The sequence below is a fragment of the Pterocles gutturalis genome, unplaced genomic scaffold, assembly GCF_000699245.1.
Source record: "Pterocles gutturalis isolate BGI_N339 unplaced genomic scaffold, ASM69924v1 scaffold13439, whole genome shotgun sequence".
NCBI classification, from domain to species: domain Eukaryota; kingdom Metazoa; phylum Chordata; class Aves; order Pterocliformes; family Pteroclidae; genus Pterocles; species Pterocles gutturalis.
The window spans coordinates 1-13224 of record NW_010130849.1 but is presented as its reverse complement, the minus strand read 5'-3'; the positions used below and the strand labels follow the sequence as shown (position 1 = coordinate 13224).

Genomic DNA, 13224 nt, shown 5'->3' with positions numbered 1-13224 from the left:
TTAATATTTTCATATCATTTGTTTAGCGTAAGACTAAATCCACAGTTAAACAATATACGATCACATAATTCAAAAACTTCTTTAAACAGAGGAGCCTTGTCCTGTAGCCTGAGGGGGAAATTCAGTTTCACAGTTTCTCAGCTGAAACATTCAGCTCTTTACCTCAAGCACCTCCACTGAATGAACTGGAAAGGGAGAAGCAAGGGAGGATACACTCAGGTAATCCTCCCCAGATTAGCATCTAACCATGTCTTCAACCCAAGGCAGGCCCACGGCATCTCTTTCTTTGTGAGAGCAACCCTTTGTTTTAAGCACCTTTTCACTCACAATGTCTTCAACCACACACGGATTGTAAATAATAACAGGGAAGCTCCCAATCTGTGTGCTTTCCAATGCTGAAATTGGCCTGGGTGTATGATTCAGTCGCGATGTTGTACAATGCTGTGCAGTTAGACAGCAATGCCATCCTGCCCGAGGAGGCACTGCACTGTGCGCAGGAAGGCGCTCGCTCAGCACAGGAACATCACCATGCCCTTTCTTTCCTACTCCGCATTTCAACTGTGTTTGCTGGAGAGAGGTTGTTTTGTGTTGTCACATCTTTCTTGGAAGTTATATCATTACATACTTTCAGACATTTAAAAAAAAAAGACTGCAACACAGATTACAGTTCAGTCGGTAGTGTTAATGAGACTGCTCAATTCAAGTGCCCTTATCTTTGCTTCCTCTCTGATTTTTACAACCAAGTCAAATACCTTTCTGTCTTGAGGGTGAATTCTTTCACACAGTCCCATCACTGTCCCATTTCTTTCATTCCTAAACTGCAAGAAGGGTCCTTGAGAAGGGAGATTTCTGTGCCATAGCTGCTGTAGTTTTCTCCAGCATGAGAGCAGCTCTTCTCCATTTCTTTTAACACAAATCATAACTTAATATACCACATTCCTTTAGGAAGGCTGAATTATTTTTTTTTCCTTTTCCATGTCTTTAAGCAGACATCTGTTTTCACAGCATCAGTGCTGGGCAGGGAATGCAATTAAATGGGAACCCTGAAGGACAAGCAGCAGCTGCAGATGTGATGGCTGAGCACTGCCTCAGCTCTGGCAGCTCAGGGCCCAAAAACGCTGCTCTGAGGAGCAGCACAACTTGGTTCCAGCACCTTTAGTACCACTAAGGATTCACTTTCCCATTTCTAGTGACTCAACCATGTTACAGCCTGAAAATTTTCCTTTGTGCCTGGCTGATCTGCCTTTGGATAATTTATTCTTCAAATCCTCTCCCAAAATGCTGCATTTTGCATTGATATCAATGATTCACAGCAGCTCCTAAGCCCCAAGATGGTTGCATTTCAATGAAGAGCTTGGAAATCTTCATTTCACTAACTGAAAAATATGCAAGGCGTCCTGGGCTCACTTCATACCAAAATTTAAATGTCGCTTTCACATTTCGAGGACATAGGACCCATAGGAAGGTGGGAGTGGTTAGAACTGATTTCATTTAGTTTATAAGGAAAGAAATGTACTACCTGGCAGTACTGAAATCTTGTGAGGGTGCCTTTTGTTTGACATAAACTTCTAGATCCGTGTAACACAGATGGCTTTGCATGAACTACCCGTGTATGAAACTGGTGGTCTTTTTGCTCTTATTCACGTGTTTGTGAACCTTATTTCAATGCAGAGACTTACTGGACAGATGGAATTACCAGTAAGGGTAAAGAAGAGACTATCTTATGAAAATAAACACAATAGCATTCGAAACTCTGAGTGTACAAGAGAGCAAAAGACATCTTGTCGCAAAATTACATGTTTTAAAGCAAAAAATGTCATGCCACTTAGTCATCTAACAGGCTTTGCAGTGGGAATTCTTGCTTGGTTGAAGCTAAGTCCTCCTCAGAAGCCATTTTCAGCTGATAGCTCTGTCTTGCTTCAGCTCTGAATATGCTGTGAGTCATTACACACCCCTGAAATTGGGACTTTGACCTTTTCTTGTGAAAAAACTTTCCAATTCATTTAAAAATATATTCGCTCTGTAGCGGTAAGCCGACCTCTGGGCTGTGATCCTAAGCAAGCACTTTGTGTTGTTTTCAGAATAATTGCTTCCACCTTTGGTGTGTTTGCATAAAAGCAATGTGTGTATCTGAAATCTGAATTCAATTGCTCTTCTTGGTGAGAGAACTCTCCTGAGAGTTGTTAATACTAATGAAGGCACAAATCTTTTATGAATCATTGTGGGAGCTCTCCTCTTTGCATTGTCTCAAAAGCAGCTTTCTCTGTGTCTTTTACTGAGCTTTTCCAGCTCGCTTCAAAAGCCTCCAGCTCACAGGGGAAGTGAGCAAAAGGCAGAAAGTTGATTTTGCATCAGGCATTTACATAAGACCAGGTTGTATCTGCCAACTGCCCTCCCTGCAGCCTGGCAGAAAGCCGCGGTGTGAATACTACGCTTGGTGTGAACACTGTGCTTGCAGCCACACGCATGCTTCCCGTCAGGTTCCTGCTGCAGGGGCTGGTCAGGCCATCGGCTGAGGTTAGTTCAGACATTTGAATTAGGTGTGACTCCAAAGAGTAAAGCTGGCAGCCTGGAGGGGGAACACCTTTCCCTGGAATGGCTGTAATGCCTCCTGCCTCTGCTTCTGCGAGGGCTCAGATGAACCCATCCCAGGTCCGTAAGGGTCTGCAGGGGAGAAGGGGAGTGGGTGGTGGTTCCTTAGCACACCGGGCAGCGTGCTGCAGCCGTCCAGCAGTGCCTAGCGGGGAGCTCAGCCACCACAGCAGCCAGAACAGAACTGCTTCTCTGTCCCAGGCCGATCCATCCCCACACTCCATTAGTAGATGAAGATCAATAAGCACATCCAGAAGGAGATTTGGAACCCCTAAAGGGATGCCCAGGTAAACTGTGGAAAACCCCAGAGTGACTTGTCTAAGCATAACTAGCAGACAAAGGCAGAGTTAGGAATAAAAGAAAGGTCCCAAATCTATTTTCAGTTGAGGCTGGGTCTTTGTAAGAAAAATGCTTAGCTAGTGATTTGTGGTTACTTAACCATTGCTGTAGCAGGGTAAAGGGACCTTAAAAGAGCCCTAATAATTCTTATTATTACAAAGCACTGGTTGCCAGCAGGTCTCAAACTGCCCTACAAGCTGACAGAAGAGAAACAGTTTGAGTTGCTAGAGCCCTCAGTGATAGAAACAACCTGTTAAACCAGCATAACCAGCCACAGCTCTTCAGACATACCTTAAAGTGCTTTTGCAGAATCAGTAATGTTTTTTCCCAAGAAAATGGACGCAGCCTTCTTGGTCACTGGTGGCTTAAGAAGAAAAGCAGGTTCCCAAACCAGTGCTCTGTCCCCCACACATAGGTGGCTTCTCCATGGCTCCTTCTCATAGACAAAGTGCAGTTGGAAGGACTCTGTTGTGTGGTTAAAAAAACCCAACAAAATACCTCTAGGCCTAGCAGCCTGGCACCCTCTTCCCATGTCCTGGCCAAGGCACGTGGCTCCTCTTGCTGCTTCGTGTTCAGTCCAACGGCTCCAGCAAGTGCAAAGTGTTTGTCCCACAGCTCATCCCAGCGAGACCTGGTGACACAGTAGCTGCTGGGTCTGCGCTGTGCAGGCTGCTGGCTCCTGCTGGGATGTGCCGAGTGTCTGGAGGACAAGGCAGAAGCGCCAGTGTTGCTGCTTCTGGAGACGCAGATGAGGTTCTGACTGGGGGGCCAGTAACCCCTGTCATCTCCTGCTACTTCTGACGGTTCTTACCAGCGCAGCCTCCACCTTTATGTCCTCTGCGCAGCCGTAATCCCGTGTCTTTTCTGCCCCTTCAGGATTTTCAGAAGTCCAGCCCAGGCTGCGTCACAGCTGTCCGCAAATCCTTCCAGCAGATTAAGGATCTGTGCCTGAGTGGAGGTAAGGAGAGTGAGCAGTATGGACGGCTCCCTGAGGGCAGCCAGCAGGCAGTCCCAGCTGTGCGGAGAAAAGTTCATTCAGTTTTACTTCAGCTAGATTTTCACGTGGTTCAGCTAAATCAATGCAAATGCCCACCTCGCCGCCTCTTTCTGCCTGCACAGTTGGATTTTGATTTATTGAACAGTTTCAGTTAGCATTAAAACTAGCAGCCAATGCCAAAATGAAAGCATCTGTGTGGGAGCTTGCACAGTGTTAACGCAACCGTCTTTTCTGCGCCAAAGTGCAAAAACACCACCAAGTGCAAAACACCTACATTTTATGCTGGTAAGGCCTAATGTTTCATCAAATGCTTGTCCTCAGCACCCACACTGTTGAGAACTGTTCAGGTGGGTATGACAACTGTGTGGCTCGGCTCACTGAAGTATCTGAGAAATATTTGGAAGGCTTTCTAGGTCCTGAGGCAGCCATCACAGTCTCTTTCATCTCCAACCTTGGACAGTTAGGTGAAGCCAAAGACAGAGGCTGGTGAAGATCTCTGCAGTGTCTCCCAAGTAGGCCAGACCAGAAATCATGAGCTGCTGCATCATCATGTCCTGGGAGCCCTGCATGGTGCTGGAACAGCTCCGGTGGGTTCTTGGTCTGTCTCGAGGCTTGGCTTGGTCTGCAGTGCTGCACGTCGGGGGCTGCATGCCTCCGATGGCTGCTGCCCCAGAGGAGCTGGGGGTCCAAAATCCCATTTAGCTTTGGGTCACAGCAGGAAGAACGTTACTGTTAAATAGCCAAGGTCCTTGAGGTCTGCCTGGGGCCACGATTTCTGCAGTGGGGTGGAGAAGGTGGGCGTATTTAAGGATTAGGCTCTCAAGTGAGTATCCGGAGGCAGGTCCCAGGCCTTGAGTTTCCACGTAAAGACAGGCAGGCTCCGGTGGACAGCTTGCTGAGAGGGTGGGGACAGGCAGGAACTGTGACTCCAGAACGTGGAGGATGAAAATGAAGGGAGCAGCTTTCCTCAGTAGAAATGCAAAGGTATATGAGTGCATCTTGAAGGAATCTCTTCAAAGATAGATTTCCCGAGTCCAGCTGACCTCTCTGCATCACACTGAAGTTTGAAGGCACGTCTCAGGAGTCCTTTGTGACTTTGTGAGGACTATTCTCCCTTGGCAATTCTTACTGCAAATGCACCCAGCTCACAAGGAGGTCTTTTTTTTTTTTCTCCCTGCCAGTTCTCCCAGCTGTTGAATCCCACTGTGACCTGTATGCTGTACCCTGCCCTCCTGCATGAGGGCTTGCCTGGGGACAGTGCTCTGCAAGGCATGGCAGACCCCAGGAGGTAGCCTGTGGGGGTGAGGAGGCAGCAGCCAGGCAGGGCACTGGCAAGGACAGTCTGTTACCAAGCTCTTCTCGCTGTGCCAGCCAGGACTGCTTGTCTCAGTGGGTGCTGCTCCCCAGGGAGGTGTCAGTGGCTCTGGGTGGGGCAGAGGGTGGTCCATGGGCCACGCGGGGTTGTGAAGCTGTACAGGAACGCTGTGCCTGAACAGACACGTCTGTGTAACTTTAGATGTAATGTGTCCTTCACACTAGAAACCTCATCTGCATGTTACGGCATCTCCTTACTACTGAGTGAAACAAGATGCCGAAGCCTGGTATTATTTCCCTCTGTTGAAGTTTGTGTCTTTCATTTTCCTTCCTTCTGCAGCCTATGATGAAATCAGCAGTAAAATGGCCACATGCAATAAGATTTCTAACAAGGAGGATGTTTACCAGCTTTTTGGGTTTGCTAGAAATGCCTTCACCATGATGGCCATGATGGACTACCCTTACAAAACTGATTTCATGGGTCACCTCCCTGCCAATCCAGTGAAGGTGAGTACCAGGACGTGATTTCTGATGTGTGCCTTGGTGACCGGAGTGCAGGGGGCTGCACCGCGTGGGTGATGGTGATGGGGAGGTAGTGGTGGCTGTTGCAGCCCTTCCACTCTGACAGTAAATGTACACAGTTTAAACTTCTCTGTGACGGTGAGCACTGTGTTTGAAATGCGCCGCTGTAAGGCTCATCGGGGAGGGTTTGCTAGGGCCACTCCTGCCCTGCTCTGGCTTTACCTTAGACACTAAAGCCTCTGCAAGCTTGTTGATTTCAGTTTTTAAACACTACAAACCTGTGGAGTTTAAAAAAAATGCAGTTTTGTTCTATCCCACCTCAACACACTTCCATAGATCTATTTTTCTTGGTGGGTAGGGATGGAGATCTGAAAATAGACCCCTTTGTACATATCGCCCATACCTCTGAGCATAACGCAGAGAAATGTCTGCTGCTGTGGGGCCTGGAAAACCGGTACACTGTCAAGAGAGTCGCAGATGGCAAAGTGTGGGAAAGGGGCCTGGATCTCAGGGGCTTACAGAGACTTCTTAGACCCCCGCTGCTTTGGAAAGGTCCCAGCTTTGATCCCAGATCCCCAGTTGCTGCTGCAATTCTTGTTTTCTTCTGGTGTGTGGTCAGCCTTGTGCTGCTGCTGGCGGGTCCTCCAGCACCCCACGCCAACAGGACTTCATTTGCCTCTGGCCTTGTGGCGTTGATTGCTGGAGTCCTACCTGGAGCTAAACGCAGGCTGTGCAAGAGGTCGTACAGGCTACGCTGTGCCAGAACTCAGCAAATGCTGTCTCTGGGCGTCCAGTTCCCTTCTAGGGTGTGTTTAACCCTCAATTTAAAATTGAAATAATTATTCTGCCCCCGTCCCCCACCTTGAGAAGGGCGTTAAAATATTCTGATTGTAGGAAGGAACTGTCAGGTATCACTGTGGTCTCTGCACAGCTGCTCAACTTAGTAAAGAAACTGTTTGTCCTAGCCTTGTCTCCCTGGTTTTATGCACTTTGGTTGCCAGAAGGGAGAGAAAAAACCCCAAAACCCTGTTGCATTAGGCCCTTGGAAAGCTGATGAACCATAAAATGTGTAAGTGATGATTTTTAATGAATCTTCCAGCTTAGCCGTTCCGCGGAGCAGAGACTGTTAACTCTCCTGTCTGCAACTTGCCTGTAATGTGTCTCATCCAGGTCGGCTGTGAACAAATCCTTGCCCACACAGACCCAATTCAAGGCCTGGCTGCTCTTGTTGGTGAGTTAATAGTATCAGTTTGGTCTTTTATTTAGCACTTTATTTTTTAGAAGCACGTGTAAGTAGAGTTGTTGTGGCGTTGTGTCTCCACAACTCCCATCTCCCACTGGGACGTTTTGCCCCATATTGGCTTTGTCCGTCGGGATGTCCCATCGTGGCCCATCGGTTCGTTCTCTCACCTTTCCAAACTTATTGTCATTGGGTTTTTCAGCCATTGCAGACCCTGAGCCTGTTGACTGTCCATGTACTTGGTTCTTTCTAAAAGTTTACCCAGACTCTGGCTCAAGCAGTCACAGGTTCAATGCATGTTCAATGAAGGAAGTTTTCTGGTCTGCTTGTTGAGGACAGGGTTGTCATCACAGTACCCTACGGTCTTAATCCAGTGGCACAACAGTATTAAATACATGGTGTATATTTATCTCTGTGGGTGCTTCATTTGTTAGCTAGGAGTGTTTGTAAGGAAATTATTAGAAATAGAATCAAAGCTCTTTTGAGAGTTCTTCATTAAATCTTAAAAGTTGCTCATTAAAAATAAGTTCTACATTGGTCATTATTCAGAAAAACAGATTCTGAATGACAAAAAATTGATTTAAGGAATTCTTACGGGTTTAATACAGCTTAGTAGGATTGGGAACTAATTTTCTTTTTTTTTGCAAATTATGCATGTCACCATAGCAACAAATTAGGCATAGCAGCAAGTCAGAAACATACCTATTCCAAATCACTGCTAAAGATGCTTGGCTGGCAACTGGAAGAGTTGTTAAAATACTAATGTCTTGGCAAACACTGTCAGATCTGCTTAAGTATTCATATCCTACTTCTTTTCTGAGGCAGAGTGGGACTCTTGTTTCTTTGTGATGGACAAGCTGAGGGTAGATTTCTTCCTCCTGCTCGCAGGGGAGCACTTTGTGCCTCTCCCCACCTCGCCAGCTGCATTCACTTGGAACAGTTTAATCGTGCAAGAGGTGTGATCCACCAGAGCTTTAGGCAGGGGACTGGCTTTCTTCCATATCCGCCCTTCTGTCTCATACAGGAAAACACTGTCTTCTTTCTGCATGTGCCGCAGCGACGCACCTCCTGCAAGGTAGAGCGTAGACTCGTGGGCTGTGATGCTGAACTGGCAGCAGTTGAACGGGGAGAGTGTTAGCGTTGTCCACTGGTTGCTTACAGGACAATAATACTCCGTCTCGTTGACTTGAATCCATTCGTCTGCCTGCAAAGAACCAGACCAGCACTCACCTACGTATCATGCCTCATGTGGGCATCGCTGTCACATCAGGCTCACCTGGTTCACGATAAAGGCAACCAGCGTCTCAACATCTGTTTGAATACCATGGGGCTCAAGGTGCCAGATTTTGAATCTAAATTTACAAAATAGAGCCTCAAAAGAAACTGGATAAAATACCAGAATGGCACGGCTTTAAAGGAGCTTTGTTCTTCTTGGAAAATCAGAGGAGTGAGCTGAGCAAGGTGCCACAGGCACCTGCTGGAGCTGCCAGAGCAGAGTGCTGCCTGCTCTCCAGACATTTAACATATTACAAAGGAAATAACTGCAGTCGATACAATGGAGGGAAGGGATGGCATCCAGAGGGACCTGGACAGGCTGGAGAAGTGGGCCCATGAGAACCTCATGAGGTTCAACAAGGCCAAGTGCAAGGTGTTGCACTTGGGCTGGGGCAGTCCCAGGTACTTGTACAGACTGGGAGAAGAACTTGAGAGCAGCTCTGCAGAGAGGGACTTGGGGGTCCTGGTGGATGAGAAGCTGGACATGACCCAGCAGTGTGCGCTGGCAGCCCAGAAGGCCAACGAACTCCCGGGCTGCATTAACAAAGGGGTGTTCAGCAGAGGGAGGGAGGGGATTGTCACCCTCTGCTCCGCTCTGGTGAGACCCCATCTGCAGTGCTGTGTCCAGGCCTGGGGTCCTCAGCACAGGAAGGACGTGGAGCTCTTGGAACGGGTCCAGAGGAGGCCACAGAGATGATCAGAGGCTGGAGGACCCCCCCCATGGAGATTTTGAGGGAACTGGGCTTGTTCAGCTTGGAGAAGAGAAGGCTCCAGGGAGACCTCATTGCGGCCTCCCAGTGCTTGAAGGGAGCCTGTAAACAGGAGGGGGAGCGACTGGTACAGGGAGTGACAGTGACAGGACGAGGGGGACTGGTTTCAAACTAAGACAGGGAAGATTTAGGTTAGACGTCAGGAGGAAATTTTTCACTGTGCGGGGGGTGAGGCAGTGGCCCAGGGTGCCCAGAGAAGCTGTGGATGCCCCATCCCTGGAGGGGTTCAAGGCCAGGCTGGATGGGCCCTGGGCAGCAGTGGCTGGTGACCTGCCCACAGCAGTGGGGTGGGACTGGGTGATCTTTAGGGTCCTTTTCAACCTAGGCCATTCTGTGATTCTGTGGAATCATCTAAAGAGGGCTATATTGCATTGAATTGGGGACAATAACTGAGTTTGTGTCATTTGATGGAACTTGATGTCAGCCTTGATGTGCATTTTCTCTTGGTAGATTTCTGCCCCTTCCTCAGTGAGCAGTTCAGTACTCTGAGACACCCTTGTTCCTTCAAAAGACACCACACCCATCATGGTAAGATGGGGCCAGGCCCTGAGTCTTTACACTTTCAAATGGGAATTGCTGAATGATGTTTGAAAGCTCAGTTCTCTTCAGGGAATGGGATTCTCCTGGAGTGAGCCTTTTGGTCCCTGTCAGGTCTCATCCCAGCTTGCCCTCCCCAGAAGGCTGGGCAGTGCTTTCCCTCCTCTTTCAGAGATGGGAAATCCAGGTTTGAAGAGACTTAATTTGCATTCCAGGGCCTGAGCCCATCTTTCCTAAAATCCAGGCTAGTCTCCTCACCACAGACCATTCCTCTTCCCGTCTCCTGGTGTTTCGCCCCCTCTCAGCCCCAGCAAGGAGAACCAGGCAGTCAGGGTGTTTGGGGCGGGTACGGGAGCAGTTGTACACTGCGGTTTTCCCATGTTAGCAGGCTGCATCTCCACCATATGTTTTCTCTATTTTAAAAAATGCTTTAAACGGCCTTTGTACTCTGTGAACAAATAGAGTGTGACAGCAGGGCAGCCTCGAACGCATATGATTGTCATGGCAGGCACATTTTCGTAAGCTTATTGGCCTGGCTTGAAACTGTGCCAGTCCACTAAGAGACCAAAAATAATGAAGTTACTGGTTAACCTGTTGGAATAAAACAGTCAGAGCCTAGCAAAACAGAGACCCCATTTGGGATCAGATTTGGGATTATAAGGGCAAAGTAACTTACTCCTTTTAGTGTCCTTCCTCCAATGCAAAAGATCCTGTCCCTGACTGCAGCCATCCCGTGATCACAGCGAGCAGAAGCCATGGCACTGTTGCCAATCCAGCGTCGGAGGCGAGGGAGGTAGCTGTAAGTGTCTTGTAAAGTTTTACCCCCAGAGAAGCCCCCTAGAAGGAAAGCAGAAGTCTTGAAAATCTATCCGTCATCCTCTCTGACATCCAGCAAGCCTTCTACAAACATTAGCAAAGCTGGGTTTTTTTTTTTTTCCTCTTTAAAATACCTAACAAGCTCAGGTTTAAAATTTCACACCATTCTGCAGAGCCAATGTGGTGTGAAATTTAAAACCTGAGCTGCTTTGGTATTTTAAAGAGAAAAAAAAAACAACAAAAACCAAACAACAAACCAGTTGCAGCTCTTTCTGTAAATAGTTTTCCACAAAAGATTTTTGAATAAAGCTCTTTGGGTATTTCAGGAGTAACCAGGAACAGCTTTAATTAGGGAATCTGCTTCCAGCATGTGCAGTGGTGGTTTGAAAGAAACGCATTCAAACCTCTTTGAACTTTGGATCTTCGACAGAAGGTCAGAGCCAATCTGCCAGTGCTGTTGTCAACTTTTTTCTTTATTAGGTGCTCAATTGTGTATTTCAGGGGTGCATTATAAAAAGCCCCTTAAAGAAAGAAGGTGCTGCTGTGGGAAGGGTGAATGGCTCCAGCTGCCTGCCTGTTGCATCCCAGCCTGCAGAGGGTCTTTGCAAACAAGGAGGATGAGTTTCAGGTTGGCCACATGCCCCAGCTCACACAGGCTTCGATGCTTTCTGTGTGTGGACACTGTCTGCATGGAGCTTGTCTTTAAATCTTGTATCGAAGTCATGCTCTTAATTTTTCAGTTTTCTTGGACGGGGCTGTAGGCTGGCCAAATCAAACCTGCAGTTACCCCACTAGTTTAGAAGAAAACTAATGCTGTAGGTAGGTAAGATTTTGTACCCGAGGGGTATAGTGTTATCCAGCCTAGGTCACTGTGGTGTGTTTGAAGCTCTGTGAGGCAATTTTGTCCTTGCTCTCTGGTAGGAATTGAGACCAACAGAGGTTAAATGAGCTGCTTGTGGCACTACAGGACAGCTGAGTCAAAGCAGGGACTTGAACCTAAGCCTCAGCTGTTCTCCCAGCTGAACTATTATCCTTCCTTTCCAGACATCATGCTGCCCGTGCAGGAGCCCTGCTGCCAGTGGGCACGCGTCAGGGCAGGACAGCCTGTCTGCTGCCTTCTCTGTCCTTGGGGCCTCGGGCACACAGTCCATCGCAGAGAAGTGCCCTTCACTGTGAGTGTGCCACTGGAGATAATCTGTACCAGTGGGCCTGGCTGGCTGTAACTGGTTTACGAAGCAGGGAGCCTGCAGCCATGGCAGCCGGGCACAGGACTTCTGACTGCAGAGGCAATAGCACAAATGACACAGTGCTTTTCCTAGGACAAACCAAAGATTTCAAGCCCAGATTAGTAGCTACAAGAGCTAAATATCCTACAACAGTTTCCTGAAGTGTTTAAACCCATGCCGCTTCATTGTTAAACATCCTGCACCATCTACCAGAAATCTCTGTAGAGACCGCGGTTCCCTTGCAGGGCAAGAGCCGTGCAGGCTCAGTGGGTAAGACAGTAAGAGTCTGCATTATATCTTTTTGTACAGATGAACAAAGCAGTGTGGTAGGGCGAGTCCCACACCTTCCATTCAGATTTAATACCGAGGTTTAATCCCACCCCCAACACTCTGGCAGCCCTGCTCCTGGTTTACCTTTCCAGACAGCAAAGCTTTGGGATTTAGCCAGGATTGCAAGGTCAGAGGAGAGCAGGGCTGTAAATTGCAAGGAGATGATGTCGCCTTTAATGTCTTGGAAAGAAGAGAACTGCCATTCAGGAGGGCAGTGAGGCCGTGCTAGAACAGCAGGAAAGGGACACTGGAGCTGTGGGTGTTACTGGTGTAGGTGCAGGCTTAGACTGTGACATTAAGATGCCAGCAAAAGTTAATGGAACTATATGAAAATATGCTGCTTTCTGCTAGCTCTATCACCTGAAATATAGAGGATTCCCTTGTGGGTTGTGCCTGCATGGTCAGCAATAGGCATGGGGAAAGGAGCTACGAACTCCCACTTGTTGTCAGCGGGCTGGTACAGTTCCACGGTGCGGGTGAGGGTCCCCAGCAGCGTCCCACCACCCACGGCAAAGATGCGATCAGACAGTACATCCGCGTGGAAGCGTGTCCGCCTCTCCAGCATGCTGGCAACCTGGAGCCAGGAAGCGTTGCGGGGATCAAATCGAAAAACCTAGGATTACAGCAGATGGATGATGGTTAGTAGAAGGTGGGCTGCTGGCTTGTATCTCATCTGGCTTCAAGAGCTGATAAATGTTTTCCCTGGGCTGAGGAAAGTTTTACATTCAGACCTGAACAGGCTCAATTCCCAGTGCCAGGCAGCTGACAGAGCAATACATCCCCAGCAGAGCTGGAGGCTCGGTTATAGCCTTTCTGTGGGGCTCTGGGAACCAGCTGTGCTCTGAGCGTGCAGCAAGCAGGAGGTGAAACGCATTGGCTTGGTTCAAACACCAGCTAGTGTGTATCTGCTGAAAACTGTTTCAATGAAATTTAAACAAGCGTGTTTTGCATCTCTGCTGCTTTTTGAGTGTGTAGTAAAGACAACAGCTGAGCTTTGCCTGCTGCTCTTGCACAGGAAGAAGGCAGGAGTGCCTTCCCCCCCCTTCATCCCTGGTGGCATCAGCACAGGGGCACAGCACCTCTGCTAAGGCTGGGCTTCCACTCACATCTTGGTCAGCAGTAAATACCTCCCCAAGCTTGTTTTGTCAGTCCTGGTTAGAAAGGCCAGGTCACTGAGCAAGGGCTGTATCTGCAGAACCACACGTGGTGAGCGCTGCGCTCGGGCCCTGCTGCATCCTCTGCTCCGCTGCTGCTGAGCTGCCTCCT

At 48.4% G+C, this 13224-nt stretch overlaps 2 protein-coding genes across 2 annotated transcripts in view; one reads left to right on the top strand and one right to left on the bottom strand.

Annotated features, from left to right (window-relative positions):
* Positions 1 to 7030, top strand: part of DPP7 (dipeptidyl-peptidase 7) — a gene marked incomplete at its 5' end in the record, with an annotated part of 16038 nt that extends 9008 nt beyond the window's left edge. Inside the window, 3 exons of the mRNA XM_010080380.1 lie at positions 3808 to 3889; positions 5583 to 5749; positions 6935 to 7030. Coding sequence (XP_010078682.1) covers positions 3808 to 3889; positions 5583 to 5749; positions 6935 to 7030 — 345 coding nt within the window. The remainder of the gene's footprint in view (positions 1 to 3807; positions 3890 to 5582; positions 5750 to 6934) is intronic.
* Positions 7031 to 7809: 779 nt separating this feature from the next.
* On the bottom strand, positions 7810 to 12571 carry LOC104466828 (kelch-like protein 9; the record flags this gene model as incomplete). The annotated part of the gene is made up of 3 exons (XM_010080379.1): positions 7810 to 8204; positions 10259 to 10423; positions 12319 to 12571. Coding segments are annotated over 3 exons (813 nt in total), but the record flags the coding sequence as incomplete, so codon positions are not given.
* Between the last annotated feature and the right edge of the window lie 653 nt (positions 12572 to 13224).